The 26,515-nt window shown below is 51.2% G+C and overlaps 1 protein-coding gene and 1 pseudogene across 1 annotated transcript; one reads left to right on the plus strand and one right to left on the minus strand.

Moving 5' to 3' along the window:
- Positions 1 to 204: 204 nt before the first annotated feature.
- LOC131559604 (olfactory receptor 14A16-like) lies at positions 205 to 1,137 on the plus strand. The gene has a single exon (XM_058808022.1). The coding sequence runs from the start codon at positions 205 to 207 to the stop codon at positions 1,135 to 1,137; it is 933 nt and encodes a 310-aa protein (XP_058664005.1).
- Positions 1,138 to 21,410: 20,273 nt separating this feature from the next.
- On the minus strand, positions 21,411 to 22,282 carry LOC131559849 (olfactory receptor 14J1-like; annotated as a pseudogene).
- Positions 22,283 to 26,515: the final 4,233 nt, after the last annotated feature.

A 26,515-nucleotide genomic window follows, 5' to 3' on the forward strand; every position in this document is an offset into this window, starting at 1 on the left:
TGAGGGTTTCTGATTGCAGGAGCACCAGCAGACATATGGGGCAGCTTATAGAGAAAACCTCCTAACTAAAAAAACCGAAGACCATGTCTGTGTGTTACAGAGGAGGGTGTATGGGAATTGGCTTTGATTTTGGATACAGGTATTTCCTCTAACTCTTCACTGTCCTTTTCTCCATGAACAGATCCCCATATGCAGCCCCAGTAAATGTCCAACAGCAGCTCCATCAGGCACTTCCTCCTGCTGGCATTGGCAGACACGCAGCAGCTGCAGCTCCTGCACTTCTGCCTCTTGCTGGGCATCTCCCTGGCTGCCCTCCTGGGCAACGGCCTCATCATCAGCGCTGTAGCCTGCAGCCACCACCTGCACACACCCATGTTCTTCTTCCTGCTCAACCTGGCCCTCAGCGACCTGGGCTCCATCTGCACCACTGTCCCCAAAGCCATGCACAATTCCCTCTGGGACACCAGGACAATCTCCTACACAGGATGCGCTGCTCAGCTCTTTTTCTTTATGCTCTTCATGTCAGCTGAGTACTACCTCCTGACCATCATGTGCTATGATCGCTACGTGTCCATCTGCAAACCCCTGCACTACAGGACCCTCCTGGGCAGCAGAGCTTGTGCCCAAATGGCAGCAGCTGCCTGGGCCAGTGGCTTTCTCTATTCACTGCTGCACACAGCCAATACATTTTCCCTGCCCCTGTGCCATGGCAATGCCCTGGGACAATTCTTCTGTGAAATCCCCCCGATCCTCAAGCTCTCCTGCGCAAATTCCTACCTCAGGGAACTTGGTCTACTCATAGGTAGTGCTTTTCTGTTTTTTGGTTGTTTTGTGGTTGTAGTTTTCTCCTATGTGCAGATCTTCAGGGCCGTGCTGAGGATCCCCTGTGAGCAGGGACGGCACAAAGCCTTTTCCTCCTGCCTCCCTCACCTGGCTGTGCTCTCCCTGTTCCTCAGCACTGGCACATTTGCTTACCTGAAGCCCCGCTCCATCTCCTCCCCACCCCTGGATCTGGCCCTATCAGTTCTGTACTCAGTGATGCCTCCAGCCCTGAACCCCCTCATCTACAGCCTGAGGAACAAGGAGCTCAAGGCTGCAGTGTGGACACTCATGACTCAATGGTTTCGGAAACATTAAACTGCTGGCCAGTTTCTGCAAATCACTTGTAATAAAAGTCATCTTTATACTTCTTGTTGGTTTGGTTTTGGTGGGATTTTCTCCTTTGTTTTAGGTATTCATGCAGTCCACAAATAAATGTCAATGTTTGTGCCATTTCTCATTTTGTTTCTCTCCACATTCACTCTGCCCACAGACTGTGTCAATGAGGGACTGCACTCTTGGTGGCTTTAAAGTAACTAAAGGATCTCCCGGCAAAGTTTTCTGCAGAGATGCCCTTTTGTTGCCTTCTCTGGAGCTGCAGCAGCGATGTCTGTGTGCAGAGCTGGGGGCAGATCAGTGCTGGCCCAGCAGATGTGCCAAGAAGCAGCAGCACTGGCAACACCCTGCTGCCCTGGTGGCCCTGGGGTTGCTGTAGGGCCTGAGTGCTCTCGGGGCCGGGCACAGCCCTGGGGGTGGCAGTGCCGGGGCTGCAGCGGGGACAGGCCATGGGCACTGCTGGGGCAGCGCTGACGCCTCAGGCCAGGCCCTGGGGGCTCCAGGCTCCTTGCCCAGGCTATCTCAAGAACACACCCAGGCCAATGCTCAGCACAGAAAAGCCCCGTGAGCAGCCCCAGGCTGGCCGTGGGCAGGCTGGGGGCAAACAGCATGGCTGGGGCTCTGCAAGGGCCCTGGGGGAGACGGGAAGGAGCAGCAGAGGAGGGGCTGATCCATCCCCAGTGCGCTGCACAGCCCAGGGCAGGGCCCCAGAGCGTCCTGATGGAGCTGCCAACAACATCCCCCCTCTGCAGCCCTGGCCTCTCCCCCAGATCACACAGCTGCCCCATCCTTGCAGGCACAGACATAGCAGCACTGGCTCAGCAGCCCCTGTTTACATTGCACACAGCAGGCAGGAGCACCCCCATGCTGTTGGTGTGGGGACATAAACCTGAGGGAGCACAAATGCCATCAGCCCCTGGGGCCAGCAAGGGCTGGGGGACACCAGGGAAACCACTCAGCTTTGTCCTGGCCTCTGCAGTCAGCCAGAAAGTTTGTTCCCATCAGCTGGGAGTTTCTTGTCCCACTGCAGCTGCTGTTGCTCAGAGCCAGGGCTGCCTGGCAGCCACCCCCAAACTGCCCTGAGCATTTCCTTTGCTTCACCTTTGCTTTCTTTCCTCTTCCTGCTACACATTCCTTCTTCTTGCCCACCCCTGTTCTCTTCCCTGCAAACAGCCCATCCCTGTTTACCCTTTCCTCTCTGGCCCCACTCCCCTTTGCAGTTCCTGACTTGGCCCCATGGGAACATCCCCTGGGCAACAGGATCATCATACAAGTGCTGGAGCAATTGTCTGCAGGCTCCTGCAGTGCCTGGTGCTGCTCCCTTGCCAGAGGCACCCCAGGCCAGGGGGGCACATCTGGGCTGCTGTGTCTGGCTCTGGGGCTCCCTGTTCTGGGCAGTGAGGAGGAGCTGCAGAGGCTCTGCAGGACTGACAGGATGGGCTTTGGGGCTGGCAGGAGAAGCTGAGGGACCTGGGCTGCTGGAGCTGCTGAAGAGGAGGCCCAGGGCTCCTCCTGCAGCTGCTCCAAGGGTGCTTCGAGGGAATCCCAGAATCAGCAAGGTTGGAAAAGACCTTGGAGATCATCAAGTCCAACCTGAGCCCTGGCACTGCCTTGTCTCCCTTAGCCTCCTCTTCTGCAGGATAAACAACCCCAGCTCCTTCAGCCACTCCTCACAGGACTTGTGCTCCAGACCCCTCCTTAGCCTTGTTGTCCTTCTCTGGACACGCTCCAGCCCCTCCATGTCCTTCCTAAATTTGGGGCCCAGAACTGGACACAGCACTTGAGGTGCTGCCCAAGCAGTGCTGAGCACAGGGGAACAATCACTGCCCTGCTCCTTCTGGCCACACCATTCCTGATCCAGGCCAGGAGCCATTGGCCTTCTTGCCCACCTGGGCACACTGCTGGCTCATGTCCAGCCTGCTGTCCATCACTCCCTGCACGTCCCTTTCTGCCTGGCTGCTGTCCAGCCACTCTGTCCCCAGCATGTAGCGCTGCAGGGGTTGTTGTGGCCAAAGTGCAGGACCTGGCACTTGGACTTGTGACATCTCACCTTGTTGGGTTTAGCCCCTGCATCCATCCTGTCCAGGAGCCCTGCTCCCAGCATGAGCCCAGTGTCTGCCCCTGTGTGCTTCCAGTTTCCTTGTCACTCCCAGGATGATCCTGGTCACTTCCCCTTACTCCTAGCAGGATCCTTCTTCTTCCCAGTATGAGCCCAGGCACTCCCACTCATTCCCCGTTATGACGCAATTTGTCCCCATCATGGTCCCAGTTGCTCCCACTTTCATCCAGTGTGTTTCCAGTTCTATCAGTTTCCCCTAGTATAGTCCCAGTAACTCCCAGTATGATGCCAGTCTCTCCCAGCAGGGCCCCAGTCACTCACACTTGCCCCCAGTGTCCCCCAGCATGGTTCTAGTTCCCCCAGCACATTCCCAGTGGCTCCCAGTGTGGTCCCAGTCACCACCTGCATGGTCTCAGGCACTCCCAGCATATCCCAGTTGCCCTGAACATTCTCGTAGCCATTGCCAGGCACTCCCAGTTACCTCAGTGGGGTTCAGCTGCCCCCAGTTTTATCCCAGTCACTGCAAGCACATCCCAGTTGTCATTAGCATGCATCCTGTCATTCCTAATTGCTCCCATTGTGTGCACAGTTGTCTCCCAGCATGGGCCTGGTAGCTCCCAATAACACCCAGTCAGGGCCTACTGACACTCACTGTAATCCCAGTATGATCCCAGTCACTTCCAGTATGATCCCAGTGACCTCCAGTGTGATCCCAGTTTCTCCCTGTCAATGCCAGCAGGACCCCAGTAGCCTCCAGCATGATCCCTGTGACTCCCAGCCTCTCCCTGTTACCTCCAGTATGTCCCCAGTCACTCCCACTTCCTCCCAGTTGCTTTCAGCATGATTCCAGTTGCTCACAGCCCCTCCCAGTGAATCCCAGTATGATTCCTGTCACCCTCAGTGAGATCCCAGTCAATGCCAGCATGGACTCGGCTGCTCCCACTGTGATCCTAGTATGATCCCAGTTGCTGCCAGAACTGTTCCAGTTGTTCCCAGTTCCTGCCAGTATGATCCCAGATGTCCCTAGAATAGCCCCAGTCCCTCTCAGCGTGGTCCCACTCACTCCCAGTTGCCCCCTTTGTGGTCCCCCTCAGTATGGTCACAGACACTCCCAGTATGACCCAGTGTGCCCAGAAAGGTTCTGGTTCCCTCAGAATAGTCCCAGTCTTTCCTGGTTATTTCCAGTTGCTCCAGCCTGATCCCAGTTTCTGGCTTGCCCAAAGCATGGTCCCAGTTGCTCCCAGTTGCTCCAGTTGTGATGTCAGTCCCCTCAGCATGGTTCCAGTACTTCCCAGTTGATCCCAGTTCCTCCCAGTGTGTCCACATTTTCCTCCCAACATGGGCCCAGTATCTCCCAGTAACCCCCAGTCAGGATGCATTCTCATCTGCAGTAATCTCAGTGGTTCCCAGGACGATCCCAGTTGCACCCAGTCACTCCCAGTATGGTTACAACCACCCCCAGTATGATCCCAGTCACTCCCGGTTCCTCCCAGTTTCTCCTTGCATGATCCCAGTTGCTCACAGCTGCTCCTGGTCACCCTCAGCATAATCCCACTCATTCCCAGTATATCCCAGAATGATCCCAGTCTCTCTCAGTGTGATTATAGTCTCCCCAGGCATGGGCCCAGCTGCTCCCAGTATGATCTCAGTACAAACCAGTCCCTCCCAGTGATTCCACTCCCCACCCGTCTCTGTGTTTCCCCCTCCTGGATCTCCCAAGAGGAGCCCCAAAGGCTGGCAGTCCCATGCAGGGTCCCCAGCAAGGCCCAGTCTGGATGTGCAGCCCCCAGTTTGCCCAGTTTGCCTCTCCTTTTGCCCAGGCCGGGTTCCCCCCGCCCAGGGTTGTGAGGGTTTTTGTGTGTTGGCAGAGCTGCATGTTATGGAGAGAATTTAGGTGGGTCTTGGGAAGATGGAAAGGGGTTTTGTGATTTTTGGGGACATTTATGTTGCAGGGAGTGTTTGGGGATGTCCTAGCCAGGAGCTGTGGGGTGGTTTGAGGGGTGCAGGAGTGGCTGTGGGGGTGGGAGGGGGTTTCTGGGTGGTCGTGGTCCCCCAGAACCCCAAAGCTGCCACCAGACCCCACCCCACAAGATACTGCCAGGGGTCAGGGGCTCCATGTTGGGGTTCATCCTCCTGGTGCTGCAGGAGAAGGTGAGGGGGGGTTCCCAGGGACTGTGTGTGTCCCCCCCAGAGCGTGTGTGATCCCCCCATCCCAGTGTCACCCCCTTGTCCCCCCCCACAAGGCTCCTCCCCAGCTCCTGCTCCCCCAAAGGGAATTTGGGGAGGGGGCAGAGGGGGTGAGCAGCCCCTGCCAGGGGATGACCTCGGCCCAGCCCCTTTGTTCAGCACCAGGCTGGGCTCGGGGCCACAAGAGGAAGAGGCCAACGGGAAGCAGATCCTGCAGCTGGGACAGTGCTTGGGGTCAGGGCAAGTTCCCACCCTGCACACCTGGCTCACGTGTGACCCTGCCCCAGCAAGAGAGCGGGACATTCCCATCCCCACGGATCAGGGCTGGGAGCAGCACTTGAACCACAGACATGGAAATACTGGGAGTGACTGGGAGCACACTGAGGGCTACTGGGAACTACTGAGAATGATGGGTGCATACTGGGGGCAACTGGGGTGACTGGGAATGAATGAGGTCATCCTGGGGGCAACTGGAACCATGCTGGGGCAACTGGAGTGATTGGGAATGAGCATGCTGGGGGCAACTGGGATATACTGGTAGTGTCTGGAACGATACTGGACGGGACAACACTGGGAACAGCTGGGACCATGTTGAGGGGGAAACTGGGAGAAACTGGGAGTGACTGTGTCTATACTGGGGGGACTGAGATCTTACTGGCAGTGACTGGGACTATACTGGGGCAAGTGGGTGCAACTGGGATCATACTGGAAGGAATTTGGGAGCAACTGGAACCATGGTGGAGGCAACTGGGACAATACAGATGGGGACTAGAATCCCACTGGGAGTGAGTAGGAGCATGCTGAGGGCAGTTTACACCGTGTTGGGAACTCCTGGATACACTGGGATACACTGGGAGCAACTGGAACCATACTGAGACTGACTGGAATCATGCTGGAATCAACTGGGAGGAAGTGGGAGTGACTGGGAGCATGCTGGGGACAACTGGGATATACTGGGAGAGAGTGGGAGTCACTGGGATCATACTGGGACTGACTGGAACCCCGGCAATGGCCTGGGCTGGGTGATGTGGTGCCTCAGGGAGCGCAGGGAGCACTGTGACACTGCGGAACCTGATGGAACCAAGGGGACATGGTGACACTCGGGGCCTGCCCTGGCCGTGGGGTGTTTTGGGAGCCCTGTGGTGCCCAGGGCAGCAGAGCAGAGCCCCTGGCTCAGGGCAGCAGCTCCCCGGGACACCCTGGGCGGGCGGGCAGCAGGGGATGCCCAGGGAGAAGAGGAAGCCAAGGCCCAGCGACCCAAGGGCAGCACCGGCTGAGGGATGGGGCAGGAGGGAGAGACCATAGCTGGGATGGGGATGAGGCTGTCCAGCACTGAGCCAAGGTTGTGTGACATCACAGGGGCCGTGTGACATCATAAGGGCTGTGTGACATCACAGGGGGCTGTGTGACAGGTCACAGATGGCTTTGTGACATCAGTGATTGGGGAGTGACATCACAGGGTGTGTGTGACATCGCAGGGAGCTGAGTGACATCACAGGGGCTGTGTGAGGTCACTGGGGAGGTCACTCTGCCCTGGCCCCCCTCACAGTTCCCCCCAGAGTAGTCCAACCCTGCTCGTGCACAGCGGGGTCCCCTGTCCCCCCAGGTCCCCCCGCCCCTGGCCCCACAGCCTCCCCCAGAGGATGTTCCACGAGATCGACCCCAGAGCCTGACATGGGGACGGGGGGGGGGGGCCCTGGGGGTGGCACTGGGGGACAGGGACCCCCTGGCAGCGTCCCCGTGTCCCCCAGGGCCAGAGCCTGGGCCAGGGCTCCTTCACCCTGTTACGAACGAGGCCTTGAGAGCGCTTAAAAACCCCTGGCAAGGGATCAGCAAAAACCAGATTTAATATTAAGGGACAGCAGCACAAAGTTCCTTGGCAAGAGTCACTCTGCTCCTGACTGGGCACTTCAGGCACACCAAGGAAACAAAGCAACAGCAAAACCAAACAAAATCCAGGCAATCAAACCAGAAATCAACCAAGAACTGTCCCTCTGTGTGTGTGTGTGTGTTTGTGTGTGTGTGTGACACAAGGGCAGTGAGGGCAAGGATGAAAGGAATATGGCCCAAAAGCTTAACAGAGCTCAAACTTAACAGGACTTAACTTATACCTTAACCTTTACTGATACCTTCAATTTCACAATTTAGCAAAAACCAGCATTTAGCAGGATTTAATCTTAGTTATAACCTATGACTTTGCAATTTAACAGAGGATTCACATTTAACAGTATTTAACTCAGCTTTTAACTTATATTAAACATAACAACTTGGGAAAACAACAACTCTTAGCAGTGATTAACTTCACTTAGACCTTGTGACTTAACCTTACCTACAGGCAATGTAGGTAAGGCTAAGTCATCCTGGTGCCGCCCTTGGCATCAACAGCTTTCTTTGGCAGTGTGAGAACAGGGATGTTGTGCCACTGAGGGAACAGAAACAGTTCCCAGAGCTGCTCCTTCAGAAGCCAGGAGCTGGTTGGGCAGCAGCAGTGCCGGGAGCAGACAGTGTTTGTGATGAGCTGCAGAGGAGCTGAGCCCAGGGGCTGTTGGCCAAGGCCGAGGCCCAAGGAGCATTTCTCATCTGGCAGGGCGGCCTGAGAAGGGGAGGGGGGAATGCAGCAGCACAGGGCCCATGGAACCAAGGGACCATTGTGACACTGTGGGGCCCTGTGAGACCAAGGGACCATTGTGACACTGTGGGGCCCTGTGAGACCAAGGGACCATTGTGACACTGAGGAGGCCATGCTGACGCTGTGTGGCTCCATGGAATGTAGGGATCATTGTGACACTAAGAAGCCCCATCAAACCAAGGGTTCATTGTGACACTGTGGGGCCTCATGGAACTGTGGAGACCATTATGACACTTCGGGGTGTCATGGGACAAAGGGGCCATTGTGACACTGCGAGACCGCATGGAGCCATAGGTCCACTGTGATATTGCAAGGCCTCATGAAACCATGGAGAGACCATTAGGACACTTCACAGCCTCATGGAACCAAGGGGCCATTGTGACACTCTGGGGCACAATAGAATAAGCAAAGCATTGTGACACTATGTGGCCTCATGGAACCAGTGAGACCATTGTGACCTTGGGGTCCTCACAGAATCAAAAGCACTGTTGAGATACTCTGGGGCCTTGGGAAACCAAGGGGGACCATTGTGACACTGCAGGGCTGCATGGAACCAAAGCTCCAGGGTGACACAGAGGGGCCTCCTGTCATCAATGGTCCATTGTGACACTGTGGAGCCAAAGGAGACCATTGTGACACTGCAAACTCCCAGGGCCCAAAGGACAATTGTGACATTGCAGGGCTCATGGAACAGAGGAGTCACGTGACACTGTGGGGCCTGGGGAACCATGGAGACCATTGTGACACTGCAGGGCCTCATGGAAATGTTGAGACCATTGTGAAACCATGGGGCCTTATGGAACCTAGGGGACATTGTGACACTGTGGGACCCCATTGAAGCAAGGGTCTATTGTGACACTGCAGGTCTTGTAATCAAGGGGCCATTGTGGCCCTGTGGGGCCCCATAGAACCAAGGGGCCATTGTGACATTTCAGGGTCCCGTAAATGCAAGGGAACACCAAACAGATCTGGCTAGTTTGGCCTCCCAGGAGCCACCTGACTGGTCAGGCTGACTTTGGTATGTTGAGGATCACTTCTCATCCGCTACTGAAACAACGGGGCTCCGTCCTTTCCTTCCTATGGAAAATAACTACCTTTCTCAGCCAGGTGCCCATGGCTAGAATAGGAATTTCACGTCCAAAATTCCCTGTTGTGAGACACTGGAGGAGATTGTTGGCTGGAAACATTTCATGTGTGGGGGAGGAAGGGAAAGGTCCAGCCTTTCTCTGCCCTGGAACCCCAGCCCTGCCCTGCCCTGGAACCCCAATCCCCCCAGAGCCTCTATCCCAGCCCAGCAGTGTCTGCCAGTCCCTGGCACAGCACAGGCAATGCTCCACTGCCACCTCTGCAGCCCCAGCCCAGCTCCTGAGGCACCAAATGAGCCCAAGTCCCACCTGGGGGAAGAGCCCAGGGAGACCAAGGGGTATTGAAGGCTGACCACAAGGCAAGCACACATCTTGACCCTTCCTCCTCTTGGAATTTCCATCTGAACAGTGCTGGAATCCAGGAGTGGTAGCTGTTTGTGTGCCTCTCTGTATCTTTTTTGTCTTTCTCTCTTTCTGGGTTTTCTGCTATTTCTGTGCTCCTGCAAATTTTGAGTAACATTATGTGTAACAGGCTGAGAGTTTGTGAAACTGAATGGACCAAGTCAATGCTTTGAGAAGAGTTTTTTGTTGATTGAATGTCTGTCATAGTTTGACATGAGAAAAATTTTAAAAAGTAATATAAAACTTTTTGTGTAACTGACAATCTGTTAAACCACTGAGATACTGAACACGCCTCAGTGAAACACATATATTAAAGATGAAAAAACCCAGGAACCTCCTCTTTCTTTTCCAGTCAACAAGAAAGTAGTGGGCCCTGGCTCCAGCCCCCATTTCAACCAAACCAAACCAAACCAAACCAAACCAAACCAAACCAAACCAAACCAAACCAAACCAAACCAAACCAAACCAAACCAAACCAAACCAAACCAAGCAACCCTGCCCTGGGCTGAGCCCCTTCCCCTCTCTCCAGGCTGCCCTCCTCCATCGGCCCCATTCTAACAAAACCAAACCCCAACAGCTACCAAACAGGAAAACAAAAAAAGGTACAAAACCCCAACCAGAACAAAGCTAGCCATAGCTATTAAAATCTTATCATCAAGTTGTTGTCCTCCCGCTCCCAACACAACTCAAACCAAAAACCCCTACAACTCATAACCTATAAAAAATAACCCTACAACTAAAGTTAAACACAAAATAAACCCACAAACCAACCATAAAACCAATCCTACACAGCCCAAAACCAACTCCCACCACAAGTTACTGTCAGGTCAGGTGATCCTTTCAATACATCAATCCTCCATTGAGTAAAAGAAAAAAACAAAATGCAAACATATTAAAAAACACCCATCAAAGTCAGTAAAAAATAAATGCAATCTCAAATAAAAAAGAAGAAAAAATACCTTAATCTTAAATCTTAAATCCTCCTATAAACTATAAAGAAAAAACTCTTTTATAGCACATAAAATTATAAAAAATATTCAAATTATTATAAAACAAAAACCTGAATACTAAAATAAACAAATGTTAAAATCACTGTAATTTCATAAAAAGTTTAAAAAGGAAAAGAAAAAAACAATAATCCAATACCCCCAAGAGAAGAACTCTATTCCAGAAGATAAAAATAATTGTAAAAGTAAATAATAAAATCTTTTAACTTTAAACAACTCATCTTTAAAATAATACCTCATAAGTCAGTATGGCCCATCAACAAGCTGTACAAAAGCTTGTAGCAATAAAAACAACTTCACAGTATCTAAGTTCCCCAGACAACTGTATTCATGACAAAATTAAGAACCACAAAAAAAATACTTTTTTCCTCTTGTAAAAAATCTCCATAGGTTTAACACAAGAAACTTCTCTCCCAAAGTGATCTAAAAAAAAAAGACTATTCTGGAAATAGTAAGGTAACTATAAATTTTAAATTTAGTTTCTTCACATTGTCAGAAAAAGTTGTAAAGAAAAAAAAGTGTACTAAGGAGTTTATATTAATTCTTACTACTTTCTACTTTTCTAATGTATTTTTCATAAAATTTTCTTTATACCCTTTTAAAATTTTAAGCCTACTTTATGTTTCTTGTAATCCTATCTCACAACAAAATAAATACATAAATAATTAATCGACACTAAGACCCACCACACTCATCAATATATTAATTAAGAAATCTCAAGATTAGAAAAATCTGAAATTAACAAAAAAACCAAACTACAATGTTACAATAAACGTTTGACAAAGTTTCTCTGATTTTCTGAAGTTGCCAGTAAAGGCTGTTTGGTTGTTTTGAGCTCCTGAGAATCTCCTGTTGATATTTCTCCAGTGAGTTTAACTCAGAAGATGCAAACTATTGTAATTCCTTTAAAATGTCTCTGAGTGAGCTTTTTGGGGGGAGTCAGGGCTGGTCTGTCCTGCTTGGCACAGCCCAGGCAGGGCTTTCCCAGCCACATTCCACACTCCATTTCCCAGCTGGAGCCGCTGGTGCCTCTGAGTTGTGCTGCCCCAGCCCCAGGGACGTTCTCCTTGTCTGCCCATTCCCCCACGGTCTCTGGGCAGGGATGGCCTCAGTGGGGGCTGCTGACATCCTCAGCACCTTGGAGGCTGCTGCTGAATTTGACTGCTCCAGAGGCTTGTTCAGCCTTCAGCTCTTCAGAGCAGGAATTCAGTGTCCCAGGGCTCATTAACATTCAGAACACCTGAACAAGCCAAAGCCTTAGGGAATAATTTGATTTTAATTTTCCAAATCCTTCGTGGTTGATCAGACAGATTTAAGAAATGTATTAAAACTGAATATATTCTATTTAAAAAGACAGTGGGAAAAGTTTTTTTAGGTCCTGTTTAGTTTTTTTTTTCGCTGTTAATACATTGATATGCGCAATCTCCAAGTTAAATTGAATCCCAGTACCTCCTCATGCAGTTTGATTAGATATGAAAAACAAGACCGTTCATGGCTGACAATCAATCAGACTCTGTCCCTACCCCCACCCCACCATTTCCCCCATCCAAGCCCTGGCACTCAGAGCAGCCTTGTGCAAATCTGAGTTCCCTCCAGCCCAGGCTGCACGTACAGCTTTCAGCTCCTTGGCTCCAACTCCCACCTGCTTTCCTTGGAGAAGGAGCTGCCCGAGACACAGAGGGATGTTCATTTCTTGTCGGCCAACAAAGCCAAGGGAGGGCACAGCTTCATCAAACGCAAAAGTCATTCTTCTGCTGGATATTAAATCTACTTTCCACAGGAGACAGTCTCAGAGCAATGGAAAACACCTTCTGTGCCCAGAAAAGATCCCAAGGTCTCCCCAAACCCTGCCTGCCACAATTCTGCCCAGATTTGTTCTTTGCACACACAAGTCACACACTGAAGTCAGGAGCTCCCTCCATGCCCAGAGGAGGAAAAGAGAGAAAGAGGATGAAGAGCTCTCCTGTGCAGAGCCAAGGTCCAAGTGCCTCTGGCATAGGAACCACAACTCATCAGGTTTGTGTCCTTTGGGCTCAGGCACTGGTGACACTCAGAGACACAGAAAGGTTTCTTGCCAGCAAAAAAAAAATTGAACATTTGAAAAGTTTAATCACCATCACTGAACTCTTCCCTTAACTCTCTGGGATGTCCCTGCAGCATCTGACATGTCCCCTGTCGTCAAAGAATTTCCATACAGGAGCTGTTTTAGACAAAGATGAAGGAAAATTTTGTGATAGATATAAACACAATTTAGATGTTGACTAATGTGATATTTATTTGGACTTCAAAAAGACTGGTCAACTCCCAGAAACTCAAAACATGGAACCAGTCAGTTGAGAGATACTGGAATGACCAGAGAGCATCTGCAGGAGGATATCTGAAAGCAGCAGGAGGAACATAGATCCAGCTGGTGTAGTGAGGAGATGTCCGTAGACATGGTCATTTAACCCGGAGAGCTGGAAACACCTTGTCCCTGTTTAGGGCACATTTGGTAGACAATCTCCAAAGGAGGGCCCCTCCAGAAAGCAAATGCACACAGCCCCTCCCCCCAACCAGTTCAGGAAGAATTCCTCAGAGAGAAGTGGAAAGAACCTGTTTATTTAACAGGCCCAGCACCCCCCAGCACACAAAATGAACAATACCGGATGACACCGCTGTGAAAAAGGTCACAAAATCAGAAAGTCTCTTTCTGGGCTGGTTGCTCTGTTCTCAGTCTCTCCAGCGCTGGGGCAGTTGCTGCAGGCCAAACAGTGCAAACCCTTGGTGTTCCCAGGTCCCAGTCTGGAGCAGGTTCACGATGGTCGCAGAAAAAGGAGAGGAGAAACAGTTCAGGAAGGAATTTGGACTGTTTAGCTAGAACTAGCAGAAGCAAAAGCAAGCAGAAGCGAGAGCAGAGGGGAGAGAGAGAGAGAGAGAGAGCAAAGCAGAAAGCCAAAAAGCAAAAAGCGAAAACAGCCCTATGTACTGCCTGTCCCTGTGTCCCTGATAAGAGAAACCCAAACAAAACTTTCACTCTTCAAAGACAGTCTTAAAGGCACAGAACATGAATGGGGATACAAGCATCACGTCACCCCAGGATACTGTGGAACTCAGATTATTGTTGATAGTGCAAAAAGCTTATGGAACCAAGGGTCCATTGTGGCTCTGTAGGGTTTCACAGAACCAAGGAAACCATTTGGACAGTGTGGGGCTGCATGGAGCCAAGGGCCCACTGAGACACTGAGGAATCTCATGGAACCAAAGGTCCGTTGTTACACTACAGGGCCCTGTGGATCTAATGGGACCATGGTGACACTGTGGTGCTCCATGGAACCAAGGGGCCATTCTGATTCTGCTTTTCTTCATGGAACCAAGGGGCCACTACAGCACTGCAGGGCCTTGTCGAACTAAGGCAGCCTTGTGACACTGCGGGCCCCCTTGGAACCAAGGGTCCATTGGGATATTGTGGGGCGTCATGGAACCACAGAGACCATTATGAGCTTTGGAACCTGACAGTTTCTCGGCTGTTTAGGTGACCTGGAAAGGCCCAGGGTGGCCTTGGACAACCCATGCTTCAAAGGACGAGAAGAGGCTCCAGATCTTTTCTCGGTCTTGGTGTTTATTAATTGTTTATCTAAAAGATTTTCTCTTGGCCCGACAGAGGTCTGCACAGCAGCCAGCCATGAGCATACTGCGAGCCCCCGGGGCGGTCACCTATCTTTATACTCAAAGTTACGTATACAATATTTATCAATTTTCCCCAATACCTTTTACCCTTATTAACCAGTGCACTTTTAGTAATAACCAATCCCAAAGTGCCAACATCACCACAGAAGATGGAGGCCGAGAAGAAGAAGAAGAAGAAGAAGAAGAACAGGACACGCCCCAATTCCTCCATCTTACTTCTTTAGACCCCCCTGTACAGAAATCCTAAACCCTGTGTCTTACATTCTAATTAACTTATCCCTTCACCATTTACCCCAGTGAAAGCCTCCTATCCTCATACAGGTGTCGTCTCCTGTGTAGGATCAAAGTCCAGCCACCAGACACTCCTGGCAACATTCCAGGACTCCCAAGCCCCCCAAGGGTGGTCTTGGTCCCTCTGCACCTCAGTCCTGAGGTGCTGAGATCCCACAGGAACCCATTGTGACCAAGGGGCCATTGTAGCACGGCAGGGCCTCATGGAATCAAGGGGACCACAGTGATATTGTGGGTTTCCATGGAACAAAGGGGCCATTGTGATACTGTGGAATCAAGGAGAACATTGCTGTGCTACGGGGCATCATGGAACCAAGCAGGCCATTGTGACCCATAGGGCTTCGTGGAACCAAAGGACCAGTGTGGCACTGCAGGGCCTCATGGAACCAAGGGCACAAAATAGTGACACTGTAGTGTCACTACAATAGTGACACTGTGGGGCTCCAAGGGACCAAGGGGACATTCTTAAAGGGCAGAACCAAGGAGGCCATTGTGACATTCTGGGACATCATGGAGTCATAGGTCCATTGTGAAACAGCACACACTTGGGAGACAATGGAGGCCATTTTTACTCTTTGAGGCCTTGTGAAACAAAGGTTCATCACGGCACTTGGCATCCCCATGGAACCAAGGAGTCCATTGTGACACTATGAGGCCCTGTTGGGCCAAAGGTCAATTCTGGCACTGTGTGGCACCATGGAACCAAGGAGGCCATTTTGACACTGCCGGGGCTCATTGAACCAAGGGTCCATTGTGATACTGCGGTACCAAGGAGAACCCTGTGACACTCTAAGGCCTCATGGAAACAAGGGGCCAGTGTGACACAGCCTCGTGGTACCAAGGATACAATTTGACTCCATCAGTGTGACACTGTGTGGCCTTAGAGGTCCAAGAAAACAGGTAGCAGGTCGGATTGACTTGGCCTCCCAGAGTCCACCTGACAGGTCCAGTTGATCTTGGAATATTGAGGGCTGCCTCTCATCAGCCCTTGGCGAACTGGGACCCCGTGCTTTCCTTCCTATGGAAAACCATCTGTCCTTCCAGGTGCCCACAGCCAAAATTGATGCTCCCCCTGAAAAATTCCCTATATGCATGTGTTCTCACAGACAAAAGCTGCCAGAACAGAGAGCTCTGGCTGGCTTTGGCCTCTTGTGGTCAACTGTCATCTCAGTGAAGCCCTGAGGAAAATATTTGAACAGGCTTGACTGCTGGAACATCAATAAGTCTCTTGTCCTCTGACAAACACAGATGCTCTTCTGATCATAATTGTCTTTTTTCCCTTATTGTGTATTATACCTGAAATATTATATTCAGCTAAAAAATATTATTCTTATCTCTCTCACAGTGTTATCTGAAAAAAAACACCTCGTGTACATGTGGATCCAGGTCACCTGTATAAGCAAACCCAATAAAGAATCCAGCAGGAATTCTTTGTCTCTGCTCCTATTTGTCACATCTCCTTGGAAGCTGGAGGTACAGCCCCAGCACTTGGGAGGGCTCCGGGCTCACAAGCTCAGCTCCCACACAGAGAATGTGCAGACCCTGGCTGCGCTTCTTGGCCCCTGCGTGCTCAGCCAGGCTGAGATGGACACTGATGGTTTCTTGGCCAGGCTCTCGGAGCCCAGCCCAGCTCCCTGCAAGCTCTGCCAGCTGCCCTGAGCTCTGGGCAGCACCAAGGGCCTCTCCCCAGCCCAGCCCAGCCAGCTCTGGCCCCACAGCTCTGCTCAGGCCAGGCTGCTCTGGGCACTGCCCCACGGCCTCAGCGCCTGGCAAGGGCACAGCAGCAGCTGCAGCTGCCACAGGACTCAGCCCCAGCCATAGGGGAAGGTGCTTGGCCAAGGCCAAAGGAGGCTCCCTGGCTGCCCTGCTCCTCTCGGGCTGAGGCGCTGAGAGCTCTGCAGCCCCTGCTGCCATCCCATCTGCCCAGGGCAGCACAAGAGCCCCGGCCTTGGGGCCCTCAAGAGCTGCTCCTGCTCCAGGCCCAGGGCCCATCCCAGAGCTGGGGCAGCCACAAAGCTATGCCCATTTCTGTTCATTCCTGCTCTGATCAGGATGGATCTTCAGCACCTTGGAGTTTCCCATACGAATTTTACTTCTCCAGAGGCTTGTTCTGGCTTCAGCTTTTCAGTTCAGGAATTCAGAGCTGAAGGGCTCATTAACATTTTAAAACACTCTGACAAGACAAGCCCTTGGGAATAATTTCATTTAAGGTCTACAGATTTTTGTGGTTAATTAGATGGATTTAAGAGTTGTATTTGAACTGAATCTACTATATTGAAAACCATGAAACAAAGATAGTATTTTTTCCTGTTAATTTTCTTTTCCTGCTTGTAGATTGATACCAGCAATTTCCTGTTGATATTGATCTTAGCACATCCTAATGCAGTGTGAGTAGACATGAACATCTTTGTGGCTGACAATCAATGAGACTTTTTCCCGACCCCCTCCCCACCATTTCCCTCATCCAACCCCTGGGGCCCTGAGCAGCCTTGTGTAATACTGAGCTTCCTCCACTGCAGGCTGCACCTGCAGCTTTCAGCTCCTTGGCATCAACCACCACCTGCTTTTTTTGCAGAAGAAACTGCCTGAGACAAACAGGGGGTCTGTGCTGTCCATCCCCTCCTCGCCGGCACTGCCAGGCTGGGATGAGGAGCCCCTCAGCCTTCCCTGCTCCAGGCTGGACAAGCCCAGCTCCCTCAGCCTCTGCTCACAGCCCAAGGGCTCCAGCCCCACCTTGAAGGCCCTTCCCAGACCCTGCTCCAGCTGCCACATCTTTCCGGCCCTGGGGAACCCAGACCAGGCCCCAGTGACCTGGATAATCCCCGTCCTTGATGTCCTGGTCACACAGCCCAGCCCCCTGTCCCTGTGTCAGGTTTTGGGGTTGATTTTGTGGAACATCCTTTGATGGAGGCTGTGGCTCCAGGTGGGCCGGGGGGATCCCAGAGGACAGGGACCCTGCTGGGCATGAACAGCTTTGGACTTCTGGGGGGAAACTGAGAGGGGGAGCTGGGGCAGAGTGACCAACCCAGTGACCTCACACAGCATTCCTGTGATGTCACACAGTCACCCGCCCCCTCCTCGATGTCACAGTCTGCTCTGTGATGTCACAACCCATTATCTAATGTCACACAGCTGGTCTCTGATGTCACAGCCAACTCTGTGATGTCATAGTCTGCTCTGTGATGTCAGTCCTCTGCCCTGTGATTTCACAGGTGGTTCTGTGATGTCACAGAGACAGTCCATGATGCCATAGCTGCTCGATGACCTCACATAACCCACTCTGTGATGTGATAGCCCACTCTGTGACCTCATGTCACCAAATGATAAATTGTCTACACCAGGTGAGCACACACAATGCTGATTCTCCAAAACCCCAGGCCTATGGGAACCACACAATGCCCATTTTGTGAGAAGGGAACTGAAATTCACCAGCCTCAGTGTCCTGCCAGCTCAGCCAGGCCCACAGGAACACTGGGGTCCACGAGCACCAGGGACCATCAGAGAGACCCCCAGGACAGCAGAATGCATGGGTAAAGGGGAGGGGAAATATGTTAATGATTTTGAGGAAATGATTATCAGATGTGTGTTTAGTCCAGGACAATCAATGAATATGTGTGCAAAATACAGAAAAGAAACAGAAACTTTCCTGTACTCACCATGCACGGCTTTGGGAGGAGCTATATGCCGTGCATCCAGCTGAATCAAGAATGGTGCTTCTAATGCTACTTTGAGGTTAAGTAATTTTCTGTTTTACTGAATTTTGTAACACTCCCACTGCCAAGGAAAGCTCTGTCTGCTGCTGTTCACAAACAGAGAAGGGCTGGTGGCAGATGTGGGGCTCGGAGGCAGTCTGGGGCACAGTGACCATGAAATAATCAAGTTTTCAATGTTCTGTGAAAGAAGGAGGGGCAGCAACAAAACTTCTACACTGGAATTAGGAAGGGCAGACTTTGGCCTGTTCAGGATGCAGATTTGGGGAGTACCAAATCAGATGCTGATTTTTAAAAGGAAAACAGCCCTTAAAAACAAAGGGATCCAGGAAGGATGGACACATTTCAAGAAAGTAATCTTAAGGGGGAAGGAGCAGCCTGTCCCAGTGTGGCAAAAGATGAGCTGGTGAGGAAAATGACTGGCCTGGCTGTCCATGGAGCTTTTGTGGGAACTCAGGGAAAAAAGAGGGAACATCACATTTGGACAGAAGGCCAGGCAACTTAGGAAATGTTTAAGGATGTAGTTAAGTCATACACAAAGAAAAGGAAAGAGGTGAAAGCTCATTTAGAACTTAATCTGGCCATTTCTATAAAAAATAATACTGAATGTTTCTCCAAATAAATTACTAGAAAAACATGGGATTAGGACAACCTCTACTCTTTTTTAGGTACAGTGGAGAATATAGTAACTAAAGATGAGGAAAAGCCTGCGCTACTTAACACCTTGTTTGTCACAATTTTAAAATTTAAGATAGGTTGTCCTTAGTACAAGTTTTCTCCTGATCTGGTAGATGGGCACAAGGAGCAGAACAGCCCCCCTGTAATCCAGGAGGAAGCAGTGGGTGACCTGCTGAGCTACTCAGATGCTCTCAGGTGCATGGGATCAGACGGGATCCATCCCAGGGGGATGAGGGAGCTGGTGGATGAGCTCCCCAAGCTGCTCTCCATCATTTACCATCAGTCCTGGCTCAGCAGGGAGGTCCCAGAGGACTTGAGGTGCCAATGTGAGCCCATCCCCAAGAAGGGCTGGAGGAGGATCTGGGGAACTCCAGGCGTGTCAGCCTGACCTGGGTGCCAGGTAAGGTTATGGAACAGATCACCCTGACTGCCATCCCAGGGCACCCGCAGAATGCCTGAGGGATCAGAGCCAGCCAGCGTGGGTTTCAATATCTGCATTGATGATCTGGATGAGGGGATTGACTCCATCATGAGCAAATTTGCAGATGACACCAAGCTGAGTATGAGTGTTGATCTGCTGGAGAGTAGAAGGGCTCTGCACAGAGCCCTGGACTGGCTGGATCCAGGGGCCAAATCCAACAAGGTGAGGTTGAACAAGTCCAAATGTCGGGTCCTGCACTTTGGCCACAACAACCCCTGCAGCGCTACAGGCTGGGGACAGAGTGGCTGGACAGCAGCCAGGCAGAAAGGAACCCGGGGGCACTGATGGACAGCAGGTTGGACATGAGGCAGCAGTGTGCCCAGGTGGCCAAGAAGGCCAATGGCTCCTGGCATAGATCAGGAATGGTGGGGCCAGCAGGACCAGGGCAGTGATTCTTCCCCTGAGCTCAGCACTGGTTGGTCAGCACCTCAAGGGCTTTGTCCAGTTCTGGGCCCACTGGAGTGGGCAATAGGAAGAAATTTGCATCAGAAAGAGTAAAGAAAGCAAAGGTGAAGCAAAGGAAATGTTCAGGGCAGTTTGGGGGTGGCTGCCAGGCAGCCCTGGCTCTGAGCAACAGCGTCTGCAGTGGGAAAGAAAAGTCCCAGCTGATGGGAACAAACTTTCTGGCTCAGTGCAGAGGCCAGGAATAAGCTGAGTGGTTTCCCTGGTGTCCCCCAGCCCTTGCTGGCCCCAGGGGCTGATGGCATTTGTGCTCCCTCACGTTCATGTCCCCACAGCAACAGCATGGGGGTGCTCTCCCTGCTCTGTGCAATGCAAACGGGCTGCTGAGCCAGTCCTGCCGTGTCTGTGCCTGCAAGGATGGGGCACCTGTGTGAGCTGGGGGAGAGGCCAGGGTTGCAGAGGGGGGATGTTGTTGGCAGCTGCATCAGGACGCTCTGGGACGCTGCCCTGGACTGTCCAGCACACTGGGGATGGATCAGCCCCTGCTCTGCTGCTCCTTTCCATCTGCCCCAGCGCCCTTGCAGAGCCCCAGCCATGCTGTTTGCCCCCAGCCTGCCCATGGCCAGCCTGGGGCTGCTCACAGGGGTTTCTGTGCTGAGCATTGGCCTGGCAGTGTTCTTGAGAGAGCTTGGGCAAGGAGCCTGGAGCCCCCAGGGCCTGGCCTGAGGCGTCAGCGCTGCCCCAGCAGTGCCCATGGCCTGTCCCTGCTGCAGCCCCGGCACTGCCACCCCCAGGGCTGTGCCTGGCCCTGAGAGCACTCAGGCCCTGCAGCAACACCAGGGCCACCAGGGCAGCGGGGCAGGGCCACGGCAGCAGCACTGGCAACACCAAGTGCTGCTGCTGCTGCTGGGCACAGCTGCTGTGCCAGCACTGATCTGCCCCAGCTCTGCACACAGACGTTGCTGCTGCAGCTCCAGAGAAGGCAACAAAAGGGCATCTCTGCAGAAAACTTTGCTGGATGAGCATTTAGCTCCTTTAAAACACTGAGGGTGCAACCCCACATTGACACAGTCTGTGGCCACAGTGATTGTGGAGAGAAACAAAATGGGAAATGGCATTATCAGTGACATTTCTCTGTGGAAAATACAGAAGGGCTTGACAGCTAGCTTACAAGCAAAGCTGAGTTAATGGATTAAAAACCAGTTGATGATTTTAAAATGTTTGCATAGCCAGGAAGAAGACAAGGCATCAACATGGAAACACATTTGAAAAGATAGATGCAAATATTTGCAAGCTAGGCTAGGTGCATACGTAAATGTGCCTTATTAAATTTCTGTAAAACTTTTGCTAATTACATTGATACAAAGATCTTTGCTCTAATTAATATAATATTTTATTGTGATGTAATTAATGACTTTAAGATGATGCTTTCTTAAAAGTATATAAACTAGAGAACACATGTTGGTCACGTCCAATCTAAGAGTATCAGACAAGATTAAAAAAGTAAAACAAAGAAAAGAAACCTCCAAAATGAAACCAACAGAAGGTATCAAAACCGAGTTTTATTACAAGTGATTTCCAGAAACTGGCCAGCAGTTTAATGTTTTTGAAAGCCTCCAGTCATCAGTCTCCACACTGCAGCATTGAGCTCCTGGTTCCTCAGGCTGTAGATGAGGGGATTCAGGGCTGGAGGTACCATCGAGTATAGAACTGACAGGGCCAGATCCAGGGATGGGGAGGACATGGAGGAGGGTTTCAGATGAGCAAACGCTGCAGTGCTGAGGAACAGGGAGAGCACAGCCAGGTGAGGGAGGCAGGTGGAAAAGGCTTTGTGCCGTCCCTGCTCAGAGGGGATCCTCAGCACAGCCCTGAAGATCTGCACATAGGAGAAAACAATGAACACAAAACAACCAAAATTTAAACACACACTTACAGCAATTAGGACAAATTCCCTGAGATAATGTTTGGAGCAGGAGAGCTTGAGGATTGCGGGTATTTCACAGAAGAACTGGCCCAGGGCACTGCCATGGCACAGGGGCAGGGAAAATATATTGGCTGTGTGGATCAGCGAAAAGAGAAGGGCACTGGCCCAGGCAGCTGCTGCCATGTGGGCACAAGCTCTGTTGCCCAGGAGGGTCCCATAGTGCAGGGGTTTGCAGATGGACACGTAGCGGTCATAGCACATGACAGTCAGGAGATAAAACTCTGTTGCTGCGTAGAAAACAAAAAAAAAAACTTGGGCAACACATCCTGTGTAGGAGATGTCCCTGGTGTCCCAGAGGGAATTGTGCATGGCTTTGGGGACCGTGGTGCAGATGGAGCCCAGGTCAGTGAGGGCCAGGTTGAGCAGGAAGAAGAACATGGGCGTGTGCAGGTGGTGGCTGTAGGCTACGGCGCTGATGATGAGGCCGTTGCCCAGGAGGGCAGCCAGGGAGATGCCCAGCAAGAGGCAGAAGTGCAGGAGCTGCAGCTGCCGCGTGTCTGCCAATGCCAGCAGGAGGAAGTGCCTGATGGAGCTGCTGTTGGACATTTGCAATGTCTTGGCAGGAGGATCTGTAAAAAAAGTAATCATGGAATAGTAGGGTTTGGAGAGGATTTTAAATATCCCAGCAGAGCCTTGGGGCACTTTCCCCCCACTGCCTGTCCAGGGCTCCGCTGCCTGGAGCTGTCCCTGCCAGCAGCTGCTTCCCTGTGCCCAGGGCTGAGCCCTGCCAGTGCTGCCAGAGCCCAGCCCAGCCTTGGGGGCTCAGCTCTGCCCTGCAGACCCCTCCCAGCTCTGGCACTGCCCAGAGGCCTCTCTGGCTCTGCAGGCTCTGATGGCAATGTCAGAGCAACCTTGAGGAGGCTGGAAAAGCAACACTGATGCCACCTGTGAGGGGTCCTGAGCTGATTTCTGTGACTGCATGGTTTATTCAGATCTGAGAAAAAATGTTTTTGTTTTTCTCAGCCAGAATTAGGAGATGAATATCTATGGGCAATTGCCCATCCAGGCAACCGAGACCAGTAGGTTAAAAAAACAGGAATTCCTCTTTTATGCAGCCCCTGCCTTGCTGTGCTCCCTGTATAAAATACTTCGAAATGTGCAGCAGTTATATATCATGCATGATCAATTCTGAACAATGCAGCATCCTCACCACCACAAAGAGAACACTTCCAAGCCTTACCAGCTGTCTCCTCCCACCCAGACCTTGTCCCCCAGTGCTGGGAGCAGCTGCCAGGGCTGGCTGAGAGCTGTCCCTGGCAGGCAGCAGAGTCCCTGCCCCAGCACAGCACCCTGGGCTGCAGGACCCTGCTCTGCAGGACAGCCCTGAGCACCCCTGGCTGCTCTGCACAAGACACAATCAGAGAATGTACTCACAGGGTCTGTAGGCATTGGGATGTTCCAGCTTTAGGAGATGGCTCCAGGAGCTGCAGCTGCATTGTCCTACAGCCAGAGGTTCCTGTGCCAAGGGCTGGCAGTGATTCTGCCCCAGGCACTTCTCAGCACCTTCCCAGCCCTGACTGATTGAAGCTCTCTGTGCCTCTGTGCTGTGCCCGGGGTGGCTGCAGGCAGTGTCCCAGCCCTGCTGGGCTGGCAGAAGAGCTGCTCATCAAGAGAAATGTGCTTTTGAAGCTCTTCTTGGTTACCAGGAGCTGTCTCTGTGCCAGGAGCCCGGCCCAGCTCATCAGCACAGACACAGCACAAGGACTTAAATGAGTCTCTGGGGCTTTGTGCTCAGGCCCTGAACATCAGTCCCTGAGAGGGAGCTGACTCAACCTCTTCAGAACTCCAAGTCAGAATCCAACTCCAAATTTTCTTGGACTTTTAATGGGTCCCACTGAGAGAAATGACTGAGAAAGTGTCCCCAGGCCCCAGGCAGAGCAGAGAACTGGAGGCAGTGATGACAGGTGGGGACAAAGAGAAGCCAAGTCTTGGTGCCCTTGGGCACAGCAGGGTCTGTGCCACCAAGGGCTGGGAGGAGACACCTTGTCTTGAGGAACTGGGGCCTCCTGGCACAGCCCCAGCCAGGCTGGGCACTGTCAGCCCCTTGTCCTGCCCTCAGCATCCCCCCTAGCCCACCTCCCAGTGGCCTCAAGGATCTGCTAGAAGGAGTCCCTGGGGAGCCTTGCTCAGCAATGGCCTGGGGGCTCCTGAATGCTCCCTTCAGGGACTGCAGGTTTTTCAAAGGACTTTGGGTTTGGCTTTTTTATTAGAGTCTCTGAGAGGTTTGTGCAATCATGTCCTCCAATTATCTGCTGGAATTAGTCCCTGGAGAGGCTTTGTCAGTAACAACACTCAGTGGGGCTCATTAATACTTCAGGGTACTTCAGTTATTTTAAGGTGCCTGGTGTTTCTCTCTTGATCCAGACTCTGTGAGAGTTTTGTGCAATCATGGCCCCAATTATCTGCTTTAATGAGTCCCTTGAGAACTTTGTACTGACACTCAGTGGTGCCCATTTAATGCTTTGAGATACTCAAGGTTTTTAAGGTACTTTATGCATTTAAGAATACTTCTAGGTACTTTTAAGGGGTTTCCTTCCCACACTGAGTCTCTGAGAAGTTTTTGTGCCATCCTGGCCTCCAGTTCTCTCCTCCAAGGTGTCCATGAGGATCCTGTGTTGTGTATCTTCCTCCGTTTTGTTTTACAACAAAGATGAAACTGAAAGAATTTCGTAAGATTTTCTAAAAGCATCCAAACAAACATGGGACAACTAATAATACAACAACAACTAAGAGAATTAATAGTCCTGTTTTAGCTAGATATTATCCATCCCTTTAGTCCCTTGGATTGGAAGAGTTTATTGAACCAGTCTTTGTTTTTCACTTGAATATTCTTGAACCCTTCAGTACCTGAATGCTCTTGTGGATTGACTCACTGTGCCTGGAGAGGTTCATGCAATACATGCCCTCAGAGTCTACACCGCCATGCCCAGGTGCCCAGAGTAAAACCTCTATTGCTGTTCTGCAAGGTGGCATGTCTGATGGTCTCTATGTCTGAGAGCAGGCCACTCAATGCAAGGGAGATAGCATTGGCTTGCTTACTTAACAGGCACCCCAGATGGTCAAATTGTCCTAAAGCTTTAGCTGCAGCCACCCAAGGTAGTCCAAATTGGGGGTGCTACCATCCGATACCTGGATTAAAGCTTGCAAAGCCATTTCTTTAAGGGCTTTCTTTAATCATCCAATACTTCTCTGAGGATACCTGCTGCTTGATCATCTTATAGGCTGTGTTGTCCTTCTCCAGCTAGATGGTTGATTGTCAATTCTGCCCTTGCCTCATTATTAGCATAGTCTGCTATTAATTGATTTAGTAAACACTTCTATTCCCCTTCCCACAGGGTGTATTCTGTAGGAGATAACAACATGGTCCTAATATATTTTAACTCATAGAGGGTTAAGACATGTGCTGTAAACATGGCCCTAATTAGGCCATTAAAACAAGCTCAGTCCTTCCTATGGTCTTTAGCTGCCCTACACAGCTCCTTGATTTCCTCCAATGGCTAGGAATGAAACCAATTAAACCAATGGCTGATACCTGGGGTTCTGCCTCCTTCTTTCATAACATCCTGGGGCAATGAGGAATTTCAAGACCATTTGCCAGTCTTGTTCCTTTCCTAGGGATCTTCTGGGAGTGAGGGGTGAGGTGGATCTGAGGAGTCCTAACTGTCTTCTGGGGAGGAAGAATAACTTGGAGCAGAAACATTTGGATTAGAATTATGTGACAGTTGGGCTTTGTATCTTTGATCATGGGGGTATATTGTTGCCGGAGGGTGAGGCAAAGGGCACTGCCATTTTGTCAGGTGTTGAGGAGGAAGGCCCTTGATTTAGGATGGCAGACTTCCAGGGTGGAGTTCTGGAGGCACGGCCCAGGATGGAGGTGGAATGATTAAGAGTGGGGCATGACCCACAATTGTGAGGGTGGAGTCTGGAGGTTCATTCAGGGTGGAAGAGAAGGTTGTGGTAGCAGGAAGTGGAGGAGCCAGAATGGAGGGAGGATGGTCAGTCTCCCAAGCCACATTCGGGCTCCTTCCGTCTTGAGTCTCCAGGGCATGATGCTCCAAGACCGTGTGACTGTCTCCATCTTGGACTGCCGTGGAAGGTCTGAGAAAGGCAGGTTTGAGGGGAGGTCCTGAGGTAGGAGTGACCAATGGATTGAGTTTTCAACACACTGCTTCCTGGTGAAGGTGGTGTTGATGATGGGGAGTATGTGGGGTGCAATGGGGTCCCTTTTGATCAAAAGTTGTACAGTTTAACTCCCACTGAGTCCCAAAATTCAGTGGTATGGATTTCATTAGCAGAGGCGTCTGGAAAATTTTTAATGGTCCACCTTGTGATTGATTTCAATTCGTTCTTTGAAAATACTTTGTCATGATCAGTGAGAATTAAAGCATCCATATATGCTCCTTTCTACTTTGGAAATCTGGCTGCCCATTTTTCTCTTTCTCTGCCTGTGAAGGTCCGCCCGAAATGAACGGGTGACGAATGATTTTTGGGTGCAAAAATAACCAACAAAAGGCACAGGGGTTTTGCAGTAACAAATCAACAAGGTGCAATTTTATTGATTATAACCACAGCTAAATATGTGTTTGGTTAAGGGATCTGGGGAAAAGAAGGGTAAGACAAGGAAAAAAGGGAGGAAAGAAGGTCAGGAAATGGGGTATAGCTACCAAAATGTGATGTCTTCGGGGTCCCGCCACCGAAACTCACTGGTACACGTCTTGGGGAGTACTCAAAAGGCTGTCGAACCGAACCCCAATATATATCTTGGTTGGGGGAAGGGTG

The sequence above is a fragment of the Ammospiza caudacuta genome, chromosome 7 (assembly GCF_027887145.1).
Source record: "Ammospiza caudacuta isolate bAmmCau1 chromosome 7, bAmmCau1.pri, whole genome shotgun sequence".
Classification (NCBI taxonomy): domain Eukaryota; kingdom Metazoa; phylum Chordata; class Aves; order Passeriformes; family Passerellidae; genus Ammospiza; species Ammospiza caudacuta.